At 37.0% G+C, this 15,338-nt stretch overlaps 1 protein-coding gene across 1 annotated transcript in view; it reads left to right on the forward strand.

Moving 5' to 3' along the window:
- The window catches only part of MTMR10 (myotubularin related protein 10), a 37,689-nt gene extending 22,542 nt beyond the window's left edge, over window positions 1-15,147 (forward strand). Inside the window, exons 6-16 of the mRNA XM_009708531.1 lie at window positions 5,049-5,139; window positions 7,570-7,744; window positions 8,173-8,260; window positions 8,422-8,510; window positions 9,522-9,652; window positions 9,778-9,847; window positions 10,041-10,111; window positions 10,984-11,153; window positions 12,513-12,683; window positions 13,598-13,786; window positions 14,326-15,147. Of these exons, the coding sequence (XP_009706833.1) occupies window positions 5,049-5,139; window positions 7,570-7,744; window positions 8,173-8,260; window positions 8,422-8,510; window positions 9,522-9,652; window positions 9,778-9,847; window positions 10,041-10,111; window positions 10,984-11,153; window positions 12,513-12,683; window positions 13,598-13,786; window positions 14,326-14,925 (1,845 nt within the window). The 3' untranslated portion in view covers window positions 14,926-15,147. The remainder of the gene's footprint in view (window positions 1-5,048; window positions 5,140-7,569; window positions 7,745-8,172; window positions 8,261-8,421; window positions 8,511-9,521; window positions 9,653-9,777; window positions 9,848-10,040; window positions 10,112-10,983; window positions 11,154-12,512; window positions 12,684-13,597; window positions 13,787-14,325) is intronic.
- Window positions 15,148-15,338: the final 191 nt, after the last annotated feature.

The following is a 15,338-nucleotide window of genomic DNA, read 5'->3' on the forward strand; positions in this document are numbered from 1 at the left end:
CCCTTTCTTTTCTGGAACCCCCTCAGTTCTTTTCCTTCAGGAATCATTTTTTTAAATGAGTATGAGAGCAGTTTCAGAAACACATGCTTAATCAAAACAGAAGGAAAATTAATTATCTCAATCTTGTTTCCTGTGTAATCAAAACTAGCCTTCTCGCACGTCATAACACTTAAGATGGAGTGGAACGATTTTTTCCTAATTGTTATGAAGAATAATATGAAACTCAGAGTTTTGGACAAATGATCCTGACGCTTTCTAATGTCTCCCTCCTGCCCAAACTTCTGCATTACATTGTTCTGATTGTTCATACAGATCACAAAATTGGTAATATCTCAAGACACTGTGAATGCACAAGAAAATATTATGATCTTTAAGGTCTTTGGAGTGGAATTGGAGGGGGTGAAGAATACTTTTTTCAGAAGTAAACTTATCTAAAGATATTTTTAAAAATAGCAATGTATTTTAATATTTCTTTTAAGGCCGAGGAAACCTGTACTTAGAATTCCAACACATTCTTGTACAAACAAGGATTCTGATAGGTAAAAAGTTGCTTCAGCTTCTGAAATCCTTGTACTGTTTCCCCTCGTGTAGATTACTTGTACTTAAACCAAATTAAATACTATGTATAGCTAGTATTGGGATTCTTATCGAAGGAAAAACAAAAGCAGTTCTCAATTAGATGATTCATAGCTTAGCAGCTGGCATAATGTGCACAATGGTTAGGGCTGAAAGGCTTGTTACCTGAAATTTTATTGTCCTAAGAAGGCTTCCTGCCTAGGAAGATGAGGAAATTCTGTTCATGGGACTTGATCTGGTCCTGGTTGAATAACTTTCTACTATAGGTGTCTACTCAGAATAGGAATTGCAGTAGCAGGGGAAAACAGTATCCTTCCAGTGAGTTCATAAGACAGGTAGCCTGGCGTAGGGAGGAGGTAAAATGCAAGGCGATACTAACTTAGCAAATCTTAAATAGGACTGTTCAAAACTCTTTTCCAAGAGCATGAGCAATATTTTGAAGCTCTTGTCCTTCGTAAAATTCCTGTTGAAGCAGAGGAGGACTTGCCTTGAAAGTATAATTTTATTTTTCTCAGATAGGGGTTGAACAGGGGATGCTGACATAGGGAAATAGCCTTTGTACTTTGAAATAATTACAGCCATTGTGTTTACTGCTTTTAATAAATGAACTTTCCAACAAGTAGCCTGTTCTCTTGTTATTTTACTGAGCCTAAATATCTTCAGCTGTACACAATTGTAAATTGGCAAGAATACCAAACATTTTTCAGTTTGATATGAGAACGTTTCCTGTAAAACATGTTTGTCCTCCAATTGAAGAGCTTTCTACTTATGGTGATAATCTGCTGAGATCTGTGGAATGTGCTTGTCTTGAAACTTTCAGACAATAAAACTATTATATGGATTTAGTGAGGAATAAACTGAAAATGAGCATGTCTTTAATACTGGTTTAGTGTATATATGAGTGGAATTTGTCTAAAATGTAAAAATGAAGACAGTAGCAGGATAAATACATTTATTTTTATATTTTTTTTTTAGTAACAGAAATAGAGGTATTGAACCTGTATTGTAATCTACAGGTAGACTGTTACACCCATGCAATACCTCATATTGTGAGTTAATGTCTATACTGTGGAACACCTGGGAGCATTTTTCAGCTGCTGGGTTCAAAAGCACAGCTATGGTCTTTTACATTTTTTGGGAACCAGATCTGAATGCTTACCATCTCCCCCACCCCCAGCTTTACCCCTCTTAACACAGCATACATACACTCACACATCTGGCAAGTAAATAACAGACATTTCAGCTGCTGCTTTTAAAAATAGGTTTTAATTATTTCTATTGTATTATTTGGCAGCACAATGGAATTTTTTAATGTTTTGCAGTTCATCCTCAAGCCTTGAGAGTAGATCGGCATAGTAAAAGGCTTTTATCCTTCACTCCCATAAATGAATATAAAGAGTAGTTGTGTTAATATCAGTTACTGTAGTGAAAAGTTACATAGGAAAATGGAAGTAAAAATGTGTATGTACACAGATTTCCATTTGTTTCATTGTGAATGATAGGGAAACATAGTCTGTTAGAAGAGGCCAAGTATTATGGAATAGCTGGCTTCTAAATTTTTTAATTGTACACTGAAATCACAAGATTTAACAAAATGTGCACGGCTTCCAGTTACTTCATGGTACTTACTAAAAGTTTTACCAAATCCGGGAAATGAGCTTGTGAACGTTCATTTGAAAAGTCATCCTAGACTATTTCCCACCAACAATTCTACTGTTTGTGATGGTGTGTGTTTTTTTGTTTTTGTTTTGTTTGTGGTGATGTCATCTGCGTGGTTCTGCACCGCCACCCTCCCCCAAATGTCCTGTTCTCTGTTTTATTTTGCAGTTTTATTGTAGAACTCAAAATATGAGGAGAAAAGTTAAAGCAACTGTTCTTCTAAGACTGAATAGGAATTTTTTGATTGGGGAGTGTTTGTGAAAAACAATTTTCAACTCAAGTTATTCTGCAGTCATCATTGGTTTTGTAAATAGCGAGGAATGTCCCCATCAAAAGCCAAAGTAAATAAAAATTAGGCACATGTTCCATAATGCCATATATGTTGCATACAATAACTTTCTCCATGCAGAACTTAGCGTAAGTGAGCTTTCAATTTTTTTTTCCTGTGGCACAATGCTGCCAGTAGTAGTATTCCTTCAGTTGTGTGTCATGCAAATCTTTCTTTTATGTCTATGACAGTAAGAAAACTTTCCTTCACTAACAGAAAACAATTTCTTGGGTGTACAGAACGTTTTTCAAAAATAATACCCAAAAAGGCTAAACAGTGAATAAATTGTGTCAATATGTTGCCAAATATAAAAAGTCATGGAGAGTTGAAGAGAAGGAAGAAAATAGAAAGGAAAAATTTTAGGTGGTAATAATGTGAACTTACACTATGGCTTTGTCCCTAATTAAAAACTGTCACATGGAATTTCTGTATCTGAACATGTAGAATAGAGTTTTGTGTTTTATAACCTCCTTTTCCTTAAATATTTTCCTTAGAGATAAGGCAAGTATGTTTTAGTAAAATGGTAATGCAAATACGGAGGGAAGAAGGCAAAGCTAAAGACTCCAAATCAAGTCCTGAAATTTGGAGAATAACTGTGCCAATCTCTACTTGAAAATCTTTTTCTTCCTGAATTTGATTCTTCTAGAGATTTTTTTTTTTCAAATCTTTTGTATTTATTAGTGTACATCCACATTTAAAGAGCAAAGGCTAGGAAAGCTTGACTGTATTTGAAGTCTAGTATTGAATCCTAAACCACATGCTGCAATTTTAATTTTAATAATCTTAGGGTTCAGCCAAAATGAACAATTTATATGGGTAGAAAACCAGTTCCTTACACGATGCTGCTCCCAAGACTGTCGCAAAGAGTGCAAAGACTTAGGCAAGATTCTTCCTTGTCCCCCAGGTTAATCTCTGCTGTTCTGAGGAGGCATCTCTCTTATTTTAAATCTGCTGAATTTCCTTTCCCAGGGCAGGGCTTGTGAGTCAGCCTGGTTAAACCTGATTAGTGCATCAGATTGGCAGAGACAGTGTTGGAGCTTGCTATAAACCTGCAGGAATCTAGAAGTTATGGGTGGGTTTCTTTTGTGAATGAAATCCAATCATCTGAGACAAAACCTATAAGGGCTAGGCCAAAATTTAATGAAGCTAACATCTTGCTGCCCTCAGAAAGTTTGGCTGATGTTTCAGTTATCAAGATCAGCTGGGGACTGGGCAGGAGGTGATTATGGGCATGTTTGTTTAACTGTAGATCCCTGGCGCCTGGCAAAAGGACCTACCCTAAAACCTCACTTTTTATTGAAACTGGAGATTGATGGAGAAGCTTTGGCCTGCCATTCAGCTGGCAAACAAACTACAGGTGATTAACATGAAGAAAACATCTCCCACTGTGAATTACTTATTTCCAAATAACTTGGGGGAAAAGCTGTTCTTTATTACCAAACAATTTGCTTTTCATTTATATTCATCAGTGCCCTTCATAATTTTGGAATACAACTTAATGAGATGCAGGATTGACATAGGTCCTGAAAGTCTTCAAAGAGCAACCTCTTGTTTTCCCTTCCAAGAACAGAAGTTTTTGAAGGTTGAGTTTTGGGTAGCACAGACTGGTAAGCCTGATGGCTATATGGGGTGAATTAGTGGAAAAGAATAAAAATTTTATTAGATACAAACTTTTGGTTAAATATGATACTTTAGGGAAGAATCAGCAGAGCTTTTTTTAAAGGGAAGTTGCACTTCAAAAACCTCTTAGCCCAACTGACAGCTTTGTAGAAGAAATATCTGTCAAATGCTGTTGAATACTGATACCAGATTTTAATTCAGGAAGTGCCTGAACTGTGAACTGTTGAAAAATATCCTGGTAAAATTTCATTATGTGCTTTTTCTGTTTTTACCCTTTTCCCTAAGCATCTGTTGCTGGCCACTGTCAGGAACAAAATGCTAGGCTGGACCTTTTCAACTGACTCAGTATGGCCTTTCTTATGTTCTTATGCTATGTTGATAAGTACTGTTTATGTAAAAAACCTAAAATTTATCGAAAAACCAATTACAAATGAGATTTTGCTGTACTGTGCTCACCACCTGTGTGTTGTGCTCTTTTATTTTTCTGTTCTCCTCCTTACTTTTATATGCAGGTGGACAGGCACAACACAGTAGCTCCAAGGCCTTGCTTGTCTCTGTTGATACAGAGAATCATGTTTAGGAGGGATGCATGTTGCAGTCTGGCCTTTCTTGCAAACACTTAGTCCACCTTTATCAGTTAATCACTCTTGATAGATGGTCGTGAACTCACCTACTGTGATTACAGTAACGGTGTCCTGCAAATATGAGTATGTTTAACTATATAATTCACTCCTTTCAAATAAAATATGGATATAAAACAACAGAAGACTGATTTTAACTTTTGCTCTGCATATTTCATGCTGTCATAATTAAGGGCAGTATATTTTATGTCTATAAATAACAGTACTAAATGTTTCTTTCCTAGGTGTGCCTTGCAATAGCTCATTATTCTCAGCCAACAGATCTTCAGCTTCTCTTTGCATTTGAGTATGTTGGAGAAATATATCATAATCCAGGTAAGTATGAAAGTATTTTGATTTTTTTTTTTCCTATTTCATAATATGTAATTTTAGTAAGACTTCTGTCTAGAAGCAGTGGCAAAAACATTTGAGGCTTTCTCCAGGGGTAATAAAATTGGCTTGTCCTGCACCCAACATCTTACTTTTGGTTGTAAGCCATCCATCATGATAGACATTAACAACCAAAATTGAAAGAAATGTCTTTCCTGTCTGAAACAAAACAAAACTACCTATGTCAGCACTTATGTCAGCATGAATACTCGCATTTCTCAATTCACGCTTCGATCCTCCTATTGTATGTCTATATTGGTACTCTAGGTACCTAGCTAATCTCCCATCAGGCAGGCTTGTTCACCTGCCCTTCTTTTGGGAATAAGTTTCTCTTCTGGTGGTATTGCAGGAGGATTTGTGCAACTTGGGACTCCATACCTTCTTTCCTAGAGGCTTACTAGGCAGTTCTTACCACTCAAAACCTCCACCACCCCTGCTGAGTTGGAGCACACCCTCTCTGCTCAAGGCCAATCTCCAACTGAACCTTGTCAGTTAGGTAAGCCTGAAAAAGATGCCTTTGGAACTTGATTTCTAGTGTAATGCTGTGCGGTCACTGCTTAGTGTTCCCCAGCCAATACACAGCTGAAAACCATCAGTTCTACATAACAAGCCTCCTGATAGAGAAAGTGCCATTGATGTAGTTCTGTGGTACTGAAATATTTACTCAGCAGCTGGCATTAGAAACCACTGATCTGCCTGTTACAAAATTTGAATGTTGTGGAATTATGAGCTCAGGCCTTCAAATTTGCACAAAAATGCATGTTTTTCATGCAGGTGCCTACATAACTGCCCTGTGCATGCACAAGAATAAGCGTGATTATGTTGCACACATAATTACACATGTAATTTCTTACCTGATAAAATTTGGGCGGTTATTAAGGTCCGTGTACTTTAGCATTATAAAGTACTAGGGAGGAAGCCAATTTGCTGCTAAAATGACAATAAAATGTTAAAGTGAAGTGTGAACAAAGCATTAGTCTGTCACAAAGTTGCCTTTACTCTGTCCTTAAAATACCATTTGCTGTATGGAAAAATACCTAGTGGAAGAATTACATAAGGTGGGTAAAAAATGTTGTTCCTCTGGAGCAGCAGACCAGTATGGCAAAAGATAGTTGTTCTCCTGTGCTGCAGTTGCTGGAGGAAAGAGTTTGAAATACTCTTGGTTTGGGTTGGGGTTTTCTGTTGTTGTGAACCCTGGTGTTTGTAGCATAGATCTCTGGCTGTGCTCTTACAGTCCCAGCACTGTGTCTTATGACTGTCTATCCCTGCTAGTCCTAGTACAGTGGAAGTTGAAATACTGTCTTTGTGCTTCTTGAGGACCATAAAGAGCCTGCGTTACTTTAGTGTATACGTACATCATTTTTTCCCAGGCTATATTTGATAATTACATATCCTGCCATTGAACAGGAAAATTATAATATTTTTTGGTAATTATCATATTTCTCTGTATACTGTCTTTGAACAACTACTTCATTCTGATTTTAGTCCAGTTTTCTTCTGAAAAACATCACTAGTCTGAGTACGAGTGCGAGAATGAAGTTCGTAGATACAGGAAGTAGAAACTACACAATCACTGAGATGACAGTAGAGCCATAACACTGTATTCTGCTTTGTTTGGCACTTACATCTTTACAGACTCTTGCTAAAGCTAGGAGCTTTCATGGGGGAGGTAATAGGGTTGAGACTCAGTTTGTTTCCCTTTCATCTAAAAATTTACTTGCAAGTGTCAAGAAACAAAATGTGGTCTCCTTTGACACAGCTGACTGCCTCCTTGGCACCTAAAGAATGACCAGCAAAGGGGGATCCTTCCGTATTAGTAACAGACTATATAATCTTCTTGGTCCCTAGCCACAAAATGGTAGGCCATCTTTTTGTGTGGATATAAATATATGTATGTATAAATATATCTATATGTTTTAACCTGGTCTTCAATTTATTTTATTTGCTGTTGATACAGCAGTCAATTAAAGCTGTTGGAATGATACAATTTTTATTTTGCCTTCTTCATAAGGTACCTAATTAAAGGGTAGCCTATAAAGGGTTCATGTTTTTAAAGCATCGCTAACTTTGGCACGTTAAAGAGAGCAATCCTGTGACTGAAGATAACACTCATTCCTGAGTGTTAGTATGACTTGCTTTGTATCAAGCAGCACAACGTACCAATTTCATGTTGCTTCTCTGTTGAAATTGCAGGAAAAAATACATTTACATACTCATGTATTGCCAAGCTGTCATTAAATGACTGATCTGTTGTAATACAAAAATAGGTAATGTTAGTCCTGATGCTAGTGGCCTGTTCTTGTAATTAGGTAGGTGAAGAGTCTGATGTTTTTCCCTTTTTTTTTAAATGTGCATTGATGAATTTTCTTTTCCTAGCAAAGAAGGTGAATGGAATAGACCCAGGAGGTGGTGGTGGTGGCATCGGCAGTGCCAGTGGTCAGCAGACACCTTTGTTTGAAACTTACTCTGATTGGGATAGAGAAATCAAAAGGACAGGTGCCTCAGAGTGGAGAGTTTGTTCAGTCAATGAAGGTTATATGATATCTACTTGGTAAGTTTCTCTTATAACACAAGTAGAAGAAAACAAGGAAATTATACTGTCTTTTTCTGTGTCCTCTACCAAAGCCTCCATCCTACCTAACTGCACTTTGCCTCTTAAATGTGCCAGTCTCTCGAGAGGCCCTCAGCTGAAAGATCCTGCAAGTGTTATCATTAAAGGAAATGTCATATTTTGGCATCTGTTGCTTTCATGCTTTTGTACTTCCCTCTGAAACATGCATATTTCTAAACAAATACGTCTGAGCCGTACCAATGATAGGTAAGATCGTGCAGACATAAAGGACAACTAGTTAGCACTGCGGTTATTAGGAGCTGGTGCATTATAGTTTAACAGAGTTGGTAAGACAGCACTGCGACAAGAGAAAGGCTAGTAAAATACATAGGGAAAAGTAACCTTTTATATCATATTTTTTCCCCAAGCCTTCCAGAATATTTTGTGGTTCCATCTTCCTTAGCAGACCAAGACCTTAAGCTATACTCCTACTCTTTTATTGGGAGACGAATGCCAGTAAGTGTGGTCTTTATTCTGTTACTGTTCTTGATCATTGTACAATATTAATCCTAAAGATATGTATGCCAACTAACATAGTTTTGTGTGTAGCATTAAGAAAAAAATTTCTATGAAATAACACTAACCTGCAGTATTTTGTTGTTTCTTCCCCATATTAGTTATGGTCCTGGAATCACCCTAACGGGAGTGCCCTTGTAAGAATGGCCAACATTAAAGATGTATTGCAACAAAGAAGAATTGATCAAAGGTAAAAGATTGGTTATGTTGTTCTTTAATCAGACGCATAGGATAACACAAGTGGCGACTACGTGTAATGTACAGCTGCAATTGGTAATTAGGAGGATACTTGCTTCATAATATTGTAGTGCAGTAGCTTTTGAGAACCTGTTCTCTGAATATAGTTCTGGCACAGTTTCTATTCAAGGTCCACTTCAGTTTTGAATACTGAATAATTTTTCAAATTTTAAGGGATGTGTATTTTTTAGGCAGCTAGTCATTGAGATGACAATTTATTGATAAAAGGATCAGACGTAATCTTTTATATTGATGTTACTGTAGTACAAGTTATGTTGGTGGAGATTTTCTTACCTGCTTCAGCAAAATACAGTAAAAATTATTAATTTATTTGTGGCATTGGGAAATAAAGTTCTATAAACTTAGTGCCACAGTGCACACAGTATTTCTGTGAAATATTTGTCATTCACTGTCCCTGATGAAAGATGAAGGCATTTAGGGCCTTGCATAAGTAGTTTACTACCTTGGTATTTTTTGTTCTTTGGTTTAATTTGTAGGGCGACTTTTTGTAGTAGTACAAACACTTGCATTTTGTGTGTTAGGCTGGAGCTCTCAGTTTTATTTGAAACCCTGTCAGATTTCCTGGCTTTATAAACTTTATTTATGTTCTGTTTATTTAGCGTAGACAAGTCTTACTAAAAATTGTGGAAAACTAAAAATTGAATAGAGCCATTTAACTATAAGTCAGCCTCAGATTTTCATTTCCCAAACATGTTGTTTTAATGATCCAGCCTTTCCATTTTTTTGTTTTGTAACTAGCAGATACCAAAAATATTTGAGTCAATATCTTTGTGGCAGGAGCAATGTATCTCCTGAATATAAACTAGAAAACTTTTTTTTTTTAAAGTAAGGTACATGTTTTATGTGATTTTAGATGTTTGCAGTTAAAGGCTGTGGCATGTTTCTTGAAAGACTGTTTCTCTCCTCTCCAATACTAAAGTGGCTGATTCTTTTTCTTACTTAGGATTTGTAATGCAATAACTCGAAGCCATCCGCTGAGAAGTGACGTTTACAAATCTGATCTGGACAAGTGTCTCCCCAACATCCAGGAAATCCAGGCTGCACATATCAAACTCAAACAACTGTGTGTTAATGGTACGCTGGACTGTCCTTCTTTCATGGTGGTTATTTTCTTGAAATACAACAAATTCTAATAGATCTGGCTAACAGGAATAGTTATTTGAAGTTGTTCTGCAATGTAATTACTTTCCTTGTTGCAGAGCCTTTTGAAGAAACTGAAGAGAAGTGGCTATCCTCACTGGAAAATACTCACTGGTTAGAGTACATTAGGTTTGTACCATTAGTAAAATGGTGGTTAATGAGATGTGAAAAATTTTCACCAGTGTAAATAAGCAGTGAATCAGTTGAAGGATTCTCTATTTTAATATATGAGTTAGGTAAATATAGATATCCCAAATATTTTTTTCTTCTAGAGTGTGAGTCTCTTATATTAACTGTTTTATCACTTTCTTTTCCTGTCTAGATTGTTTCTTAAGCATTCTGCCGAGCTTGTATATATGATGGAGTGTAAGCATGTTTCTGTAGTTCTACAAGGTAATACAACCATAGAGCATGCTGTAATTCTTACCATTAGTATGATAACGTAGATAAACACATTTAGATAAAATCAACTGTAATCTTTATACATAAACCTCATCACTTCTACATATTTTACAGATTTGAGGAACTATAAAGGAAAATAATTTTGTTATGTATCTGAACTGTAGTATAGTCTGTAGCATCAAAGGAATATTTCACTGTGAGTCTTTGTGGTTTTTATTCTGATAATGATATGATAGAATCAAAACTTTAGAGTGAACTTTTGTACTGTGTTAATTGGGCTAGTACTCCTTGCATAAGCAGTATCAGTTTTATTCAGAGGTTCTATACACAAAAGTATTTTGCTAACACTGGCTGCTGTTGTCTAAGTGCAAACAAATACTCCAGAAAAAAAAAAACACTGAAAAACTTGCTTATATCAAGGTCAGAAATTTTGTAATCTCTGTCATTTTTACAAGACTCGTTCAGCTGGTATATCGCACTCTCCTCATATAATGGCCTTCCAAAAACTGCTTCAGAGTGGAAAATAACGTTGAAAACTTTCAGCAACATGAACACCCTCCTTCTCAGCACATCTTGGTTTAAATACCAGGCGTTTGGGTGGGTATTTTGTTCTTGATGCATGTATTATGCTGGATCCTGCAGGAACCTTTTCTGTAGTAGAAGTCTCAGTTAAAAAAAAGGTGATTTTTTCTACTAGTTTTTTTTTTAAACTGCGAACAATTACAGCAGCAAAAAGCATTGTTTTAAAAGAAATTCAAAGAAAAACACTAGACCTAGTTGCCACTTTTTGCTCTTTGAGATATAATTCTGTATATGTGCATATATAACTTATATATTTCATACATTCTGTATGTTATTCACAGAGGAAGAGGGACGGGACCTGAGCTGTCTTGCTGCTTCTCTCATTCAAGTCATGCTGGATCCCTATTTTCGAACAATTGTTGGATTTCAAAGCTTAATACAGAAGGAATGGGTCATGGCAGGATATCAGTTTTTAGATAGGTGCAACCACTTAAAGAGATCTGACAAAGAGGTAAAAATTAATTGTATTTGTATGTGATAACAGTATCAGGTTAATATCAGCCTGAACATTCATTCACACAGAAATCTAAAAGTAAAAAATATTTTTTAAAACTTTCAAATCTCATGAAACTAATGTCAAGAGAAAATGAGCCTTTGTCCAGGATGGAGTTATATTTACTTTATCCTCTGTAGCCATGTGAGAATCAGTGAAACACGAGGTGCAGTCAAATATTGGTGGGGTTTTATGTTGCTTCAGTGTTATATGTGAAAAGGTCCCACTGTTACAAATGCTAGCACAGCCCACATTTTAAATTGAAATAAAAGGGGTTAGGAGTGGGTTTGGAGGGGGTGGTTTGTTTTACCAAAGATATCTGTTTTCATCCCCATGTTTTTTGAATGCAAGGTCATATCAATATGCAATACTTTTCCAAGTATTGAGCTGACAGAGAAGTACTGTAGCTTTAAGAACCGATACACAGCTGCCAAACAGATTAACAGAGGGTAGCACAGTTGATTTTCATTATTTCCAGCTAATCTTATTTGACCTCTTCATTGCAAAGGACAGACTTGTAATTGCAGTTGGCAAAATAGAGGACCCTAGGTTAGCAGGTTTTTTCAAGGACAATGACCAAGAGCAATAGAAAAGCAATATCCCCAGAGAGTGGAGCCAACAGGTAAACTGAGGATGCCGAGCACTAAGCAGAGGAAAAATGCATGAAGGGATAAAGAAACTGAAATACCAAGGGGGAAATAATGAGAAAGCAGGTATTTTGACCCTAGGAAACCATATACAGAAACTGGGAAGAGGAAAATATTTCTAAAGCTTTATATAAATGATGGTTTATACTTTTGTTGTTCATGGGCCGCTGTGGGAAGAGCTAGAAAGTGTCGTGAGAAGTTAATGAGGCTGAATCATAAGCTCTTCAGTTGTTTCAAACAAGAAGGAAGTATTTTTGTGAAAATACTTGTGAAAATAAGGTGAAGTAGTAAGGAAGGCCTGTACAAGCAGTAGTTTGGAAATTGAGGGACATACAAGATGGCACAAAGCATTTATGCAGCTACGTGGGTACAAAGAGAGCCCAGGAAAGAATTGACTGGCTTCTTACAGAGAAGGGAAAGCTGTGGAAAGGTAATGCTGAGAAAGCCAGTGGGACATAGTTGCTTGTGAAAGAAAGTGGCTAAACAGGAATGCAGGGTATTACAGTTGCATAAAATCACAAAAAAATACAATACTCCAAATAGTTTACCCTGTTGAGTAATGTACCAGAGGTATAGCTAAATACCCTAATGGAGCACTAACTGTAATGAAATTGGTATAACTTGGGAAAAGCTTATGTTAAATCTAATAATTCTCTGTTTCTTTTCCCAGTCTCCATTGTTCTTGATGTTTCTTGACTGTGTTTGGCAGCTGCTAGAACAATACCCAGCAGCCTTCGAGTTTTCTGAAATGTACTTGACCATATTGTACGACAGTGCACGTATCTCATTGTTTGGCACGTTCCTTTTCAATTGTCCTCATCAGCGAGTAAAGGAAAGCACCGTGAGTATGCAGTGTTACACCTACTTTTCAAATAAGAGACTCCAGCATGCCCTTCTGGAAATAACATCATCTCAGCTAAATGGCATTCCTTTGTGTTTTTCAAAATGTCACACTCTGTTTGGGGCAAAATATTCAGCTCCCCAGATGAATATGATCAGGATGTCCTTTCAGGTGATCTTTGCATAGACAATAACTAACTATTCAAGAAGAACGTCTGTTGAATTTCCTTTTTTTTTTTTTTTCATAGAAAAGCATTGTTATTGTATATTATTACTTGTGCTCCTCTAGGAAACAGATTTATATCTGGAACTGCTAAAGTAGAATGACAGGCAATAAACAGAATTTCACACTTCAGGCAAACTTTGAAATCTCTTGACATAATTTTTTAAATAGTTGAAAAAGTTGGAAAAGAGTGCATAAACTTCAAATAGTAATGCACAATGAAGGCATTTAGAAACCTGAACACTTAAATTTGTTTTTGAAACCTGGAGCTTATCAGAACTGTGCGTAGAATACATTTGATGGCTGATAAAACTTGTTTTGTTAAATATTTTCCCTTTAAGGTTGTAGGTAGCTACCTTACAAAGAAGTAGAGCATTGAGGGACCATTAGTGTATTCTTAAAATAACAATTCTGGGGCTTTAAGTGTAAACAAACGATTTAATATCATTGAAAAGTAATTTTTGCTGAGTAAGCACTAGTCCTCCCTCTGCATTGCAGAAATGAAAAACAGGGTACAGCTGTTTTCTTCAGCAGCACACTGTCTTGCTACTCTGTTGCTTTGATCTGCAGCCACCTCTAAATTACATCCCTGCTCTTCTTTTCCCAATAGTTATGCACTAGTTTATAATTAAGATTTGTGAATAAGCCTGTTTTCTTTGATTTTAATATGCCTGAATGTTAACTTCTTGCAGGAATTTGCCATAAGCAAAAATATTCAGCTGGGCGATGAGAAAGGCCTCAGATTTCCTTGTGTTTGGGACTGGTCTCTTCAGTTTACAAGCAGGGATCGCCTGCTCTTTCACAACCCTTTGTATATTGGAAAGAGAAAAAAAGCACCATGTGTACAAAATGGAGCAGTGAAAACTTTTAAACGCTCAAAGGTAACTATAGTGATGCCTGTTTGTGAATGGACTGTTTCTGTGCTTAACCATAAGGTGTTAATGCCTAAAAATTTACAGTTATAGAGTGTTTTACACCCTCAGTTTAGCAATAGGAGCATTAATTCTCTTAGCTTCCCCACCTAAAAAAATTATTTTCTGTAGAAGATATCAGTTGTTGAGCGTTGTGTTCTAGGACATTTTCTGATATGGCTGAGCTCACTGCCAACTTCTGCATTATTTCACCTATGGAAAAGTGATGACATGCCACTTTTTTCCCCAAGAGTTGTCATTTTTTTCAGTGAATACTGATTAATTCAATCATTCATTGTTTTACAAAGTCTAGAAAACAAGTGTGTTTCTTTTGAAAGACCACAGGTGGCCACACTGTTTGGCCTGTGAGCCCTGCAGTAGTGACTCGCCAGCTCAGAACTGTTTAAAGGTCACATCATTTCTCTGGACGATGCATCCTAGCAGCTCAGGGAAATCTGCTATTCAAATGAGCATAAAACTGGAAAATTACCAGTGTTTATTTTCTGCAGAAAAACTACAGCTCCACATTGCGAGGTGCCCCCCCAGCGTTAAAAAACGGAATCATCAGTGAGCAAGAGTTCCTTCCAAGAAGAAACTCTCTGATACTAAAACTGAAACCGGACTTCTTACAGCAAACAGAGAGTCAGGGTAGCAGTATGGAACAGTACTTCAGAGACTGGTTTGCAAAGCCTGTTGATTTGCACGGCGTAATTCTACCCCGTATCTCTGGAACACAAATAAAACTGTGGAAACTGTGCTACTTCCGCTGGGTTCCTGAGGCCCAGATTAATCATGGTGGCTTCATCACTGCTTTCCATAAAGTTTCTTTGCTGGCAGATGAAGTAGACATGTTAAACCGGAATCTTCGGCAGTACAAAAGCAACTCTTCTTTGCAAGGCAACTGCTCAGAACTGGATCAAAGCAGGATGTACTTCAGAGCAAACGGTGTACATGACACCTCTGGGGCCCCAGACTTTCTCTCCTCCTCATTCCCATTTTCTCCTGTAGGGAACCTATGCAGACGGAGCATTCTGGGAACACCTTTAAGCAAATTTTTAAGTGGTGCCAAAATCTGGCTATCCACTGAGACACTTGCAAATGAAGACTAAGCTGATGTGATGGTTTAAAAGTTTGAGGAGAATACAGCATATCATTTTGTCTTTTCTAAGTTAACACTGCTAAATGCAGCATTGAAAGCTGTAATAATTTTTATATACAAACATTACGTAAGTTTTGCACAAGTATTTAAAAGCAAAGCAAGTCAAGCTTCAAATCGCACAATTTTGTCTCAGTAGTTCTCATCTGCTAGGGCTTCTGGTCCCTAATTCCTTCTGTGTTTTTGTGGTTTGGCTCATTATATGCGATGGAGCGTTTCATTAGCTAATAGAAAGGCTTGGTGTGGTCATTAATGAGGGTTCTGCTTGAAATCTCTTTTTTCCCAGATGGTGACCGAAGAGACTCTTGTGTCAAAACAGCTTGGCAAATCAAAGTAGTTAGGTGCAGGGGACACAGATCGACAGCT

This window comes from Cariama cristata, unplaced genomic scaffold, assembly GCF_000690535.1.
Source record: "Cariama cristata isolate BGI_N322 unplaced genomic scaffold, ASM69053v1 scaffold27539, whole genome shotgun sequence".
NCBI lineage: Eukaryota > Metazoa > Chordata > Aves > Cariamiformes > Cariamidae > Cariama > Cariama cristata.